We start from the raw sequence: 14,368 nt of genomic DNA, 5'->3' as shown, positions 1-14,368 counted from the left end.
CTGGGCTCATTTCCTTAGCAAATCATGTGCTGACTGAATGTGCCGGGATGAGGAATGTTCTAGTTATGGAGGGCATTTGGTGTTTGCTGGGTACAACAGCCACATTTGCACTGTTTAACAAACAAACAAACAAACAAAAATCAGTGCAGAAGATACTCTGAGCCTTAACAGCCTTCAGCAAATACCAAATGCACTGTGCTGCCAAGGTAAGCTGTAGTCCAGCCCACGGGAGGCTAAGAGAGGTAGGGCATGGACTTGATCTGACCTGTGATCTGGCACCTCTGCCCCGCTGTGAATGTTTGATTTGAGCACAAGAGGTCTTGTCTGTGGAGGGCGCAATGACTGGTAGCGGCAGCCCTCACTGCACCTCGCACACCAAGCTGGCGCTCGGGGCGGAGAACAGCCTGCTAGTGATGAGTCCTCACCTGCCCACTGGCCGCCTCCACGGCCTCTGCTCTCCGGCTGCTGTGGTAGCAACGCCGGGGAAAGGTGTTTGCTGAGCTGACTCCAGCCTGCATCACCACGACAGGGTGATCTGAGCTCATCCCTTCTGTAACTTACAGGTGACTTCACACTCGGTGCGGGAATGACACTCATAATGATTCTTGCCGTGGATCACCCGTCATGGAAAGAAGACCCGCAGCCTATGCTTCTTCCTGTCCCCTAAAGCATAATAATTGGAACCTTTAAGATACAAAATGAGATTCTGCAGCAACTGTAGCCCCAGCTGCCCGACAGAGGCCTTGGTCTATGAGATTTCTGCTCAGTCCATGTAGAGTAGGTTAGACCTACCTCCCTGTGCACCTCTAGGATCAGCAACCACTCTCCACCCATAGCAACTCCTGCCAAGCCTCAAATGCCTCCTTCAAATAAGCTGTGTTTGTCCTGCTGGGGTGTATGGGGGAGGTTCTAACTCATGTTCTTCAACTCCAAAATATGATTTAAAATCCCTATATGAGGGGCTGGGGATGCAGCTTGGTGATGAGCACTTGCCTGGTCCACGTAGTACCCGGGGTCCTTCCCCAGCACTGCACAGATGATACAGTCCCCGCAGTTGTGGGTCCTTCCATTTCTCTCCAAGCCCAGCCCTCCCCACCTGCTGGAGTTCTCCAGTTCCTTTCCAGGAGACTCTGTTGAGCCTTCACCACGGATCATAGCTCCCACACTATCCGCTCCTCCACCTAACAGCCAGGGAGCAGCCACCACTCACTAGGAGAAGCCCCAACAGGCTGGAATAGAATCCAAGCCTGTAGCCGGCCCCCTGCTTCACTGCTATGACCCCTGTGTACACCCTCGGCATTGTCCCTCCTGTCCCTGGAGGGGCAGCTGTCCGGCTACACTCCTGTGGCCCCGTGCTCTGCCCCAGGGCTGTTGCACTTGCTCTGACCTCTTCCCTACTTGTGTTAGCACAGATTCATCCTCAGTGAGGCCCTGACCCAAGCTCTGCTCCCCGCCTCTGTAGAGAACCCTTCTTCTAGCCTCTCTGCCTCACCCGAGGCTGGGCTTTCCAGTCTGGCACATCTAGCTCACTCTGAAGTCTCATCTCTCCTGTGGATGGAGCCTTGCTCACACCAGTGACCCCAACTCTTGGGTTATTGTCACGGCCACAGTAACACATGGGTGGAGCACCTTGACATTGGAGCCGTTCTTTGTCTGTTCGGGGGAGGTGGGATTGCTCCCAGGTGGGTGGTGTACAGCCTCCACCTGGACTCAGGCCTTTCTTACCCAGTCAGCTTCCCTGGTCGCCTCCCCATGGGGTCGGCCTGAGACTCACCATTCTCCTGCCTCAGCCTCATTAATGCTGGGTTACAGGTGTGTGGCTCCGTGAAGAGACCCTTAGCCCTTCAGGAGACAGTGCTTTTAGAAGGGAAAAACGTACGCGTGTCAGGGAATTCTGGGTTTGCCTTTATTTCCTGCAACTGTGTAGCTCTGGGCGAGGTGCTACCCTACTTTGAGTCCTGAGTATTTTCTGTGTGTTTTTTTCTGTCTGAAGATTCTAATTCTAGAGATCACGGGAAACATAGACATTGGACTTAGGGTTTGTGTGCTGATGTGAGTTTGGGACAGGTCACTGGGGGGGGCGTGGCATGTGCCTGAATAATCGTAGCCTACCAATAGACGAGAAGGTAGAGGACAAGAAAGCAGTTTGAGTTACTGGCTCGGCCTCTGAAGTCTGGTCAATGGCAAGCACAGGAAGACCCTTCCGTGTAGAATGTTTTTACTTTAGCAGGTTTGCAGACCAGCTGAACCCAAGCCCTGGTCAGGGCTGGCCGGCCCTGCCATCCTCACACTGTGCCTTTGTTCCTCCCTGTGCTCCCCAGAGGCTGTCACTACTGTCCTGTCTGTCTCCTCTGGGAAAGCAGGACCAGGGCATGTTGGGCCTGGTATTGCATGGGGAGTAGGCATCCTCGGGTGTTTGAGCAGTGGGGCTAAGGAACAGCCCACTCCCACAGCAGAACACAGAGCCCTGTCACAGAACAGTGCTAGGCATTGATGTGGCCCCAGACCCAGGCTGCCTCAAGCATAAATACCCCCTGCTCACAGGATGTGTGTTGGCAGACAGGTGTGAAGGTGTGGGGTAGCCAGTTAGGGCTGGGCTGGGCTGTTAGAGAGGGAAGATGTCCGAGAAGTGACTTCCTTCTGCTTCTGTTCCTGTCCAGCTGGAGCAGAGTGAGGCTAAATGTGAGGACGCCTTGAAGACCCAGAAGGTGCTGACTGCGGACTTGGAGAACATGCACAGTGAACTGGAGAATGTGACCCGGAGCAAGACCCTGGTACTGTACCTCCCACAGCCCCACCGAGAAGAGCAGGCTCATGGTCTGGTCTTGGCCTGTGGGGGACATAGCCTTGGAAAGGAGACACTTAGGATGCGGGCATCCCCTTGAGACCCCTCTGAGTCACCCCACTGCTGAGGGGTACAGGCTTCTGTTGTAGACCTTCTGGGTATTCAGTTCTGTAGGAAGGATAGGGAACTTATTGTGGACCTACTGAATGCTCAGCTCCCTAGGACGCAAAGGCAATTTGTTATGGACCTACTGGGTGCTTGATACTGAGTTCAACAGAATACACACACACATGCACACACATATACATGCGTGTATACATGCACACACATGCGCACACACAAGCATGCACTCATGTATGCACATGCACACACAGGTGTGAGATCACAAAGGCAAGCAAGGAAACCTGCTGTGGGCCTACTGTGTGTCCAGTAGCAGGAAGTTGCACCTGCGATAATGAACACAGCTGATCATGTACCCATTTGTGCGCTCACAGCTGTAGCTGATTCTCGGGAACCTCTCGCAGCCCTGCTGTGCTTTACCACCATGGGACTCCTGGTATTTATCATCAGACTGCTGCATGCCACCTTCTCTAAGAGTTCACATCAACTCCCTGCATCCACAAGACCTGACTATTCATTATGTTATTGTATGGTCAACACTGAGGGGGCGAAAGAGCCATATAGCTATCATGTTGGTGGCAATGCCTGGAGTCTGGATGATCATACTTGACTTAAACATGTACTCAATATATGGAATTCTATAGTCTGCACAGAGGTGGGGAGGAACCAGCTCATGCTTGTGCAGCATCCTAACAAGCCCTTTTGTCCTGTATTTCATTTTTTTATAAATTGAGGGGAACATGTCCAGAAACACATACATGAGCTCACACATTTTCTTGGGGTTTCTGTTGCTGTGATAAACACCTTGTCCAAAGCAGCTTGGGGGGAAAAGGGTTTATCTCATCCTAGATCCTCACATCACAGTCCATCACGGGGGAAAGACAGGACAAGAACTTTGGAGGCAGGAACTGAAGCAGAAGTCACAGAGGAATTCTGCTTACTAGCTTGCTACTTACTGCTTGCTTGCTTTCTTATACAACCCAGGACCACCTGTCTAGTGGGTGACATCACCCACAATGCTCTGGGCCTCCACATCAATCATTACTCAAGAATGCCTCGCAGGCCAATTTAGGGGGCGTTTTCTCAACAGAGACTCTCTCTTCTAAATGTCTCTATGTTGTATCAAATTGATGAAAAACTGACCAAAGCAAATGACCCTTTGTCAATTTGACACACATATACATCACTATCCAACTATAATCTTTATTTTCTCATTTGCCCCCAAGATTATATATTAATATTAATATCATAATATTAAAACTTTCAAACTGTTTAGTCCTCCAGTCTTTAGAAAATTCAAACACTTTAAATTTCAATCTCTTTAAAACTCACAAAGTCTTTTTCACAGTTCAAACTTTCTCTAAAATACCCAAAATTTCTCTAAAATTTCATAGTCTATAACTGTGGGCTCCTATTTTTAAAAAGTTACAAAATTTCTATTTCAAAAATAAGGATGCTCCAGAGCACAGTTACAATCAAATCAAAGCAAAAACAAACTTCACAGCATAAAAATTTCAGCGGTTGGTGTCTAGGGCCCCGCTATCCTCTGGGCTCCATGAGGCTCCATTTCCCTAGTGACTGCGCTTTGTCTGTAGGCTCAGGCAAGCTCCACCCCACCACCGCTGCTGTCCTCCACAAATCAGGCCGCCACTGTCTGCTCTTCTCTTCTCACAACACTGTCCTCCAGGGTCCCACACGGCAGCCCTCTGAGCTCCAAGCATTCAGAGGATTTTGCAGCCCAAACCTCAAATACCACCACAGTTCTTCCAAAATCACACAGTCAGATCTATCATAGCAATAACCCCACAACATGATTCCTATTTCTGTCATACTTAGAGTTTCCATTGCTGTGGTAAAACACCATAGCCAAAAGAATATTGAGAAGGAAAGGATTTGTTTCTTCTTACTGATTGTAGTTCATCACTGAAGGAAATCAGAGCAAGAATCTGGAGATAGGAACTGATGAAGAGGCCCTAAAGAAGTGCTTCCTCCTGACTTGCTCTCCATGTCTTGCTTAGCCTGCTTTCTTATACACCCTAGAACCACTCATTTAGGTGGTAATACCACCCACAATGGGTTGGAGCATCCCACATTAATCATTAATCAAGAGAATTCCAGAATACATACATACATATACATACACACATACATATGTATATGCATACACACACACACACACACACACATTCTCAATTGAGGTTCCCGCTTCTCAAATGACTCTAAGTTGTGTCCAGTTGACTAAAATCTAACCTGGACACACATATAAATGTACAAGCACACACATTCACAGGATGTGCCTACATACACATAAAATCACCAAATACACATGTAAAAGAAATGACCTTGAAGGGAAAATCCCCCAATCAAATTCATCCACTCACACGATAGATATTTATTTGGCACCTCTTGGTTGCCAAGTCTGGTACTTGGTGCTGGGATATGCCTGTATGTGGGACAAAATCCCTGTTCTCAGGGACAATGCAGGTTTGTGCTTACATGCCTATGCCTTGGACCTTTACATGTGTATGCATGGATTCCTAGAGGTTTCCACAGGGCCAGAACCCTTCATACGTGCTGCATCCACATGCACCTGAGCATTCAGTACCCACACTCAGTACTCCTGAGCACACAGTGCGCACTGAGTCACGCTCTGCCTCCCTGCAGGTGGACCAGCAGCTGTCCAGGCTGCAGTTTGAGAGGGCAGACCTGCTGAAGCGCATCGACGAGGACCAGGACGACCTGAACGGCCTCATGCAGAAACACAAAGACCTCATTGCACAGGTTAGGACCTCTCCCAGCTTGTGAATTTGGCAGATTTAACAGCCCAGAGCTAGGGAGGACTGTCAGTTCCATGCAGCCCTGGGGGAAAGCTGGTGTGTCCTCCGGAGGGCGGCTTCCCCTGGCAAACAGTGACATCATACAGCTACCTCCCTGTCCACATACACATCCATCACGCACGCATCTGCCCACCTCGCTGTCCACACACACATCCACCACATACACATCCACCCACCTCCCTGTCCACACACACACCCACCACACACATCTACCCACCTCCCTGTCCACACACACACCTACCACACACATCCACCCACCTCCCTATCCACACACACACACACACACACCACACACATCCACCCACCTCCCTGTTCACACACACACCCACCACACACATCCACCCACCTCCCTGTCCACACACACACCCACCACACACATCTACCCACCTCCCTGTCCACACACACACCCACCACACATATCCACCCACCTCCCTGTCCACACACACACCCACCACACACATCTGCCCACCTCCCTGTCCACACACACACCCACCACACACATCTGCCCACCTCCCTGTCCACACACACATCCACCCACCTCCCTGTCCACACACACACCCACCACACACATCTGCCCACCTCCCTGTCCACACACACATCCACCCACCTCCCTGTCCACACACACACCCACCACACACATCTACCCACCTCCCTGTCCACACACATCCACCACGCACACATCTGCCCACCTCCCTGTTCACACACACATATCTACCACGCACGCATCTGCCCACCAATCCAAAGCTGTGCCTTACTCACTGGCCCACCACTGTGAAGAGACACCATGACCACGGCAACTCTTATAAAAGAAACATTTAACTGGGACTGGCTTAGTTCAGAGGCTTAGTCCATTATCATCATGGCGGGGAATGTGGCAGCATACATAGAACTGGAGCAGTAGTTGAGAGCTACATCCTAATGTACTTGCACGCGTGTGCACACACACACACACACTCACACACACACACACAGAGACAGAGAGGAGAAGAAGAAGAGAAGAAAAGAAGAAGAGCAGGAGGAGGAGGAGGAAAGGATTCTAATCCTTCTCAAATAGCTCTACTCTTTGATGAATAAGCATTCAAATACATGAGCCCATGGGGCCCATTCTTATTCAAACCACCACAGTCTGCCCTCCCACCCACCCATCCACACACCTATCTTCTATCTACTCACTTTGTTTAGCCACCACCATATACTCAGCCATCCAGTCTGTCTATCTGTTGTTTACTGAGGACTATTTCTGTGTTAGGGACCGTAAACAATGCCAAGGACACTTTGGTAAGCAAAGAGACGTCCAGACTTCCCCTGGTGACTGTGGCTTTGTGAGCTGAACAGATGTTGCCACGAAGCTACCCAGAGCAGCATGTGGTGGGAGGCGGGCTGGCAAACTGAACTGAGAGTCCAGAAAAGGACCGGAATTAGGGTAGGCTGCCCTGAGCAGGAGGTACCAGGCAGAAACCTGGATGAGGGTCAGGAGTTAACGGACTTGCAGTGGAACCATGGGGTCTGGAAGGGGGGCAACCAGTGTGCCTGGGAGAGAGTCAGATGCAAAGTGTCCCTGGGGCATTGCAGAGTCTGAAGGGAGGTTGGTGAGTTGAAGGCAGCAGCCATGCACTCAGGGAGGCCAGGAGAGGAAGGCCAGGCCAGGCTCCCAGGAGGCTTTGTTTGAGGGGAAGTGGGAAGCAGGGCAGGAGAGCTACAGCCAGCATGCTACCCGACCCTGTCAGCTCTGCCTTGTCCTACAGGAGTCTGGAGCTGAGGTGTGGTGGCGGGCACTGAAAACCACAGTGTCAGGCAAATTGGAGGGAAAGTGAGGGGTATGATGTAGACCTGGACAGCAAGAAAACAAGGTGCCTGGGAAGAGTGGGAGCTTCGGCTGGAGTGAGTGGGGGGTGGACTGAGGCTCCCAGCGGATTTCTGACCTTCTCCCAGGAGACAAGCTCAGTCCAGGAGCATCAAACATCTTCCACACTTATCCCCAGAGGCGAGGCATGTCTGCAAGACAAGTGAATGTAACCCAAATAAGGAGTGGAATCACCAGGGTTACAGCCGCCACCAGAGAGCCTGTGTCTGAGTTGTGGTTAGTTTTGTCCAATGTAGAAATTATTCTGTTCGGCCACAGGCCTAAACATACATGTACCATGACAAGTGAGCAAAACCAGACATGAGGCAGAGCAGGAGCCAAGAGGCCTCCACATCCTCGGGAAACTCGCTCCTCAGAGACTGTCAACAGCTCCTCAGCTGTTGCCTCCACATCCTACAGAGGTCTTGACTCCCCTCTCTCTCTGACCTTGGAGCTAACCTATGGAGGGGCCAAGCAGACACTCTGCCCATAGTTATATGAGGATACCAAGAAGCAGTGAGTCCCTGGCTCACTCTGGCTGCTGTCCAAGTGCAGGTTCCCAGCTCCCTGACACCCACAGCGCTCCTCCCAAGTTAGTTGTATCATTACCCTGACTGGATAGAAGTCGGTGAAGGGCAGGATCACCCGGGCTCGTGATTTCAGGAGTTTGGTGCCTGGCTGTTGGACCCCAGGTGCTGGGAAGGACATCACCGTGGCAGGAGTTTGTGGCTCATGGCTGACAGGAAGCAACAGAGATTCAGCAGGAAGGAGCCTGGACGGGGCACACCCCTATGATCTGTGACCCCAAGTGACCTACTTCCTCCATCTAAGCTGCACCTTCCACAGTTCTACTAACTATATGTTCAAACTGGAGATCTATGGATGGATCAAACCTTCCTTGCAGCCTGAGCCCTGACTGTCACTTTCCAAAAGCCCTTCAGTGGCAAGCAACTCCCCAGTCGGCCTACTGTGGGAGACACTTCCCATTCAAACCACACTGGAATGTTTGGAATGTTTACCGGATCCAGGGGCAGCCCTGATTGCTCTGGGCTCTCCAGCGTGTGACATCAAGACCTCGACAATCACGGAGTCCCTGAACTGATGCCATGGAGTGACTCAACAGAGATGGGGCATTGGGAAGTTATGACTCAGCAAACAGAGATGGGGCGCTGGGAAGTTGTGACTCAGCAAACAGAGATGGGGCGTTGGGAAGGGGTAAAAAGCAACTTATAAGGCACCATCATTGTCACAGAAGTTCTGATAGAGAGATCTGTGGGCTGAGGAAGAAGGGATTCTGGAAAGGTCCTCTTTATCTTGTTTTCTTTCTCACTAGTCTGCTGCTGACATCGGGCAAATTCAGGAGCTGCAGCTGCAGCTGGAAGAAGCCAAGAAGGAGAAGCAGAAGCTGCGGGAGCAGGTATGTGCTCAGAGCCGCCATGCTGTGGGAGATGGGAGGATCACCAGGTCATCTGCTCAACTTCAGTCATGTGCCAAGTGCATCGAGAAAGTCCTAGTGGAGAGAGACAGCTCCACACACTCCCGTCACAGTTGCCCGTTCCTGCCCCCAACACAGATGGCCCATGCACCATTCAGTGCTGGCTCCCCCCTCCTCCTCTCTCCCGCTCTGAGAAACTGATCCTAAGAAGAGAGGATGCCTGTGAGTCAGTCCCACACCCCTTTGGGAGCTCTTCCATAGGAGCCATGATTTCTCTAAACCTCAGTACCTAGCTGATTATTTTGAGCCACCAACTTCTCTAAGTCCTGCTGGAGCTGATGGGCATCCCTGTCAGAGTGGCCATGTCTCATAGCATGAGAGTGCCGAGTCCCAATGTGCACGCCTGTCGGAGTGGCCATGTCTCATTGCACACGGGGGCTGAGCCCTGATTCACATGCCATGCCCAGTCCCAACAAGCAGATCAAAGGGAAACGCAGCAGTATTGGCTGCTGGTCTCCTGATGAAAATGAGGAAACGGAAGCTCACGTGGGGCATGCCATACCCAGGCTCACACAAACAGAAAGCAGGCTGTCAGCTTGAGCTCCCAGCCTCCCTTGCTGTGTCTTCAGAGACAGGTGTTTCTCCCTAGCCAGCCTGGCCCTTTATCAGGCCCTTTAGCAGGGAAGAGAACAAAGAATGAAAGTTTTCCTTTTACCCAGAAGGCTCAGGGCTCGTCGCCTCTCGGCACCTGCTGCTGTGGGTCAGGGCTCGAGTGAGGTTGGCTGGTGCTGGCCCATGTGGACGGTCAACATGCAGCGGTGGAGCAGAGAACTGCTGTCAGGGTGGGACTCGGGTCAATGGTGCCAGTGGACTCCTCCATGTGCCCAGCTGCAGGTGGCACAGCTTCGGATCCAGCACCTGGAGCAGTCCACCGTGGACCGCGCCATTGTCAGCAGGCAGGAAGCTGTCATCTGTGACCTGGAGAACAAGACAGAGTTCCAGAAGGTGCAGATGAAGAGATTTGAGGTATTGAAGCCCCATGAGCCATTGGGAGCGGGGGCAGGGATTGTGGTGTGAGTCCCCATATCACTTGGTTCGCCTGCTTAGCTTGAGATGAATCTGACCACTCCATTCATTCTTGTCCTTCCCCTTTTCTTTTTTTCCTTTGTTCTTCTACCTATTTCCTGGAGCCACCATGCACCCATTCGTCCTCCTCCTCTGCCCACTCCTGCCAGCATCTTCAGCCCATTCCTCTCTTGCAGCCTGTTTTTACCCCGGCTTTCATCACCCCCTTCTCCTATCTCCTCCCCCTCTCCTTCCCTTCCCCTTTTCCTCCTCTTGCCTTCTTCAGCCCTAGGTTCCACTGCCCACCCCTGAGTCCTTGGGTACCACTCTCTCCATCTCTGTCTGTCTGCTCATCTTCTCATATACCTCAAATTCCTGTGGTCAGTTTCTTTCACATCTATGAAGCCATCTATGAAGCTCCATGTTGGTATGTACAGGACAGACATATGAGCACAAACACCCGCAGTACAGAGTATGCCATGACTGTACAGATGGAACCTTCTAGCATGGAGAGCCCACTTGACTTCCAGGATGTCTGCAGTATAGCAAGACCCTTTGGGCTTGGATGGGGTTTAGCAAGGACACTGATATGAATCTTGAGTCATTAATTTCAGTGTGTGTTCATCTTTTCTGTGGACCAAGGACATGAAACATTTACATAAGTCACCTCCACTATCAAAATCCCCCCCCCCATAGCACTCTATGCTTGACATTCAGCATCACTGTGCAGAGTGAGGAGTAAGGACAGCTTCACCACTGAGTGGGAATGACATCTGTCCTGCCCTCTCCCCACGGCCTGTGCTCTAGTTTCTCTGCAGCCCTCACCCCTTCACTACATGGTGTTAGGATGTGAAAGGCTGTGCCCCTCATCCTGCAGCTCTCCCATCCCAGAACATGTGGTCTTCTGTGGATAAACAGGAAAATTCTTGTTGACCTTGACCTTCATAGACTTTCCAGGTAGCTCCAGGTTGCAGAGGCTTCTAGACCCTGAAAATGCTGAGTACCATACTGGGTGGCTGCCTATGTCTGTGGAGTTGTTACTCAGTTCTAGCATGTAACATGAGGGCCTGCTTATTGGGGTTTCTGTCCTGCCCAGTTCTCACAGTCTTTAGGTCCCAAAGAAAATCACACAGAGAATCTGTATTAGTTATAAACTGATTGACCCATTAGCTCAGGCTTTGTATTAACTCTTATAACTTATATTAACCCATTATTCTTATCTATGTTAGTCACATGGCTCAGTATCTTTTTCAGTAGGGCAGAAACTTCTGCTTCTTCAGTGTTTGGACAGGACTGGGGAACAAGCTTCCTTCTTCCCAGAATTCTCCTGTTCTCATTGACCCACCTCTACTTCCTGTCTGGTTGTCCCGCCTATACTTCCTGCCTGGCTACTGGCCAATCAGCATTTATTTACAACATAATGGACAGAATACAGAATTGTTCTGCACCACTAGCACAGATGTCTGACAGTAGGAGAAGTAAAACCTGGTGGTAGAACCTGAAAGATTCCAGCCTGTAATCACTCTGTCACCATTATCCAAACATAAAGGAACCTGTGTCCCTGCTACGAAGGGTCACTGGAGACGCTGTGTGATGCCTCTTTCCCCTCTTCCACCCTGACAGTCTCTAAAATGGGGCCTAACATGGCGGCTCCCCTTTGGGTGACTGTCTCTGGCCCCGATTCTGTCACCGACCCCGACTCTGTCTCCTCCAACCATGACTCCCAGAACTCCCAGCGAAGCTTGAAATAGTCACATGACCCTTGCCTGTGTCAACACTTTGTCATTTGCCCACTGGCATTCCACAGATCCAGATTCCAGGTTTGCTGACTGCCTAATAGATGCAGATAACACTGAGGCCTTTCTAGTGTACAGGGGCCTGGATGCTTTTGTCTTCATCCCCTCATTAGGTCTTATGGGTTTCTGTCCCTGGGAAAGGCAGAGCTCTGAGGGTCAAGAGGAGTGACCTCACCCTCACCCAAGGCTCCCATTCAGAAAGCCAAAACTTTGGTTGTGTGGAGTACTAATCCAGCACCCCTCTCCCTCCCTCCCCGTTCTCTATCTCTCTCTCCCTCTCTCTTGGGTTTCCCTCCACTTCCTAGACCTTGGGAGGCATGGGGCCAAGGATTGTCAGGTCACCCTTCTGCAGCCCACTTTGGGCCAAATGCCTATCTTACTCTATTAGATCCTGACAGTGCTCTGGGACACAGACATGAGAGCCCCCACCCAATCGCCCACCCATGGTCCATACAGCAGGAAGAGTAGGGAAGAGGCAGGGTTTGAACCCAGAGCCTCTTGGAGGCAGATTCTCCATGTGTTTGTCCCATAGTCTCTCCAGATAGTTCTTATTTCAAAGTGAATTCTTATTTTGGGAGGGCAGATATCACAGGTCTTTTTTTAAATGTTGTTTTGATTTGAGTTTTTTTCTTTTCATTTCTTCCTCTTATTTTTGAAATTATTATATATAATCACATGTTTTCCTCTTCCCTTTCCTTCCTCCAAGCTCTCTTATCTATCCCTTCTTTCTCTCTTTCAAATTCATGGCCTCTTTTTTATTGATTGTTTTACATGCCTATAGGTATGTACATAATACATATTCCTAAATATAGCCTGCTCTATCTGTTGTGTATGTTTTCAGAACTGACCATCTGATGCTGGATAACCAGTCAGTGTTCTTCCCTGAGCAAAACTCAGAAACCACAATTTAAATTTTTTCCACTTGTATTGATTCCGTGGGAATTTCACATCGTGCATTCTGTTCCCGCTCGTCTTCCCCTCCTCCCGCATCCCCGCTCTGTCCTTGTAACCTTCCTCCTCCCAAACAAAAACAATTTTAAAAGAAAACCAAACAAAACAAAAATGACAAGAATCTTGCCATAGAGGCTGTAATATGGCCTGTCGAGACACAGTTTACCCCTTAGTCCATTCGTCTTTACCTGAAAGTGGTCTGGTCCGAGGCCTCTGGTTTCTGCTGCACTATTGATAATGCTCTCTCACTGGGCTCCTCTTGGATATCCAGTTCCGTGTCTTGAGGATCCTGTCCCCCGCCCCCATCTGTAAGTTTGTCCCCTTCACACGCTCCTACAGTTCAGAGATTCAGCGGATGTTGGAATGGGCCAACTCATAGCCCCAGTTCTAGGCCTGGCTGGCCAGCTCTCTAGTTCTCCCTCATGGTCACAGGTGAGCTCTCCAGCACTGCCTCAGCCAGTGCACCCAAATACAACCTGCAGCAGGAGTGGAGCCGGTTCTCCTGCTCTAGGGTCCTTAGATTCAGGTCCCCCCTCACTCAGATCTCCAGAGCCAGCTCTACTGTTTTGCCCAGGCAAGGTGTAGGGCTCTCTGAGGGGGTGAGATCAACTCTCCTGGCCTTAGGGCTGGCTCATCTGCAACCCTGGCAACAGGGTCTCTAGTGTATTGCCAGGCAGGGTGCAGGGCCTGTTTTCCTGGGTGCTCCTAGCTAGTGAGGGGCAGGGCTAGTTCTCTGGCTCTCAAGACCCTGAGGCCAGCTCTCTCCTGCCACAGGTCACAAGGGGTAGAAGAGGGAGGGCATCTTTCCCTCACCCATGCCACCGCGTGGCAGATGGGGGTGCACCAGCATTAGCTCTGTTGTTCTCACGCCCTCAGGGCCGGTCCACCTTCATCCCTGACAACAGCTCTAGTGTGCTGTCTGGACAGAAACCACATTTCTCAACCTGGATTACTTGGCACACACACGCAGAGGTCCAGCGAAGGAGTCTGTTCTTCTGAGACCTTGCTTCGGCCCTCTGGTTTCTTCAGGTGAGACCGACCAGGTCTTCTGCCCTTCCCAGGTCCTGGTAATCCGGCTTCGGAACAGCCTGATCAAGATGGGTGAGGAGCTGTCTCAGGCAGCCAAGTCGGAGGCCCAGCAGCGAGAAAACAGCCAATATTACCAACGGCGCCTGGAGGAGCTAAAGGCAGAGATGCAGGAGCTGGTGCAGCGGGAGGAGGAGGCCAGCCGGCGCTGCATGGAGCTGGTGAGCATTTGGGCTGGAGTGGAAACTTCTTTTTGGTGGGTAGGGAAGCCTTCTTATTGGGAGACTTTAGGTTGCCCTCTTAGGCCTTTTGGGGAGGATTATCAAGGAGGGAGAAACAGAAGACATTGGCTGAGAGACAGCACTGTCATTGGCTGCAAAATCTTGAGGTGTACCCAAAGCCAACCGACGGTCTCCTGTGCTGCTGGGAGCATCTAGACTCAGGTCTGTGTTCTCTGCCTCGCATAGGCAATGCCAAGGACAGGGTGGCCTTGGGCAACGTAGAGGGAAA

At 51.0% G+C, this 14,368-nt stretch overlaps 1 protein-coding gene across 1 annotated transcript in view; it reads left to right on the top strand.

Annotated features, from left to right (window-relative positions):
* Myo18b (myosin XVIIIB) overlaps positions 1-14,368 on the top strand; it is a 201,965-nt gene that overhangs the window by 113,032 nt on the left and 74,565 nt on the right. The window contains exons 34-38 of the mRNA XM_087898172.1: positions 2,661-2,774; positions 5,570-5,686; positions 8,919-9,002; positions 9,909-10,046; positions 13,894-14,079. Coding sequence (XP_087754298.1) covers positions 2,661-2,774; positions 5,570-5,686; positions 8,919-9,002; positions 9,909-10,046; positions 13,894-14,079 — 639 coding nt within the window. The remainder of the gene's footprint in view (positions 1-2,660; positions 2,775-5,569; positions 5,687-8,918; positions 9,003-9,908; positions 10,047-13,893; positions 14,080-14,368) is intronic.

Source organism: Myodes glareolus, chromosome 2 (genome assembly GCF_982192425.1).
Source record: "Myodes glareolus chromosome 2, mMyoGla1.1, whole genome shotgun sequence".
NCBI classification, from domain to species: Eukaryota; Metazoa; Chordata; class Mammalia; order Rodentia; family Cricetidae; genus Myodes; species Myodes glareolus.
Note: the sequence above shows the minus strand (reverse complement) of the source record. Positions and strands in the feature narration are given on the sequence as shown.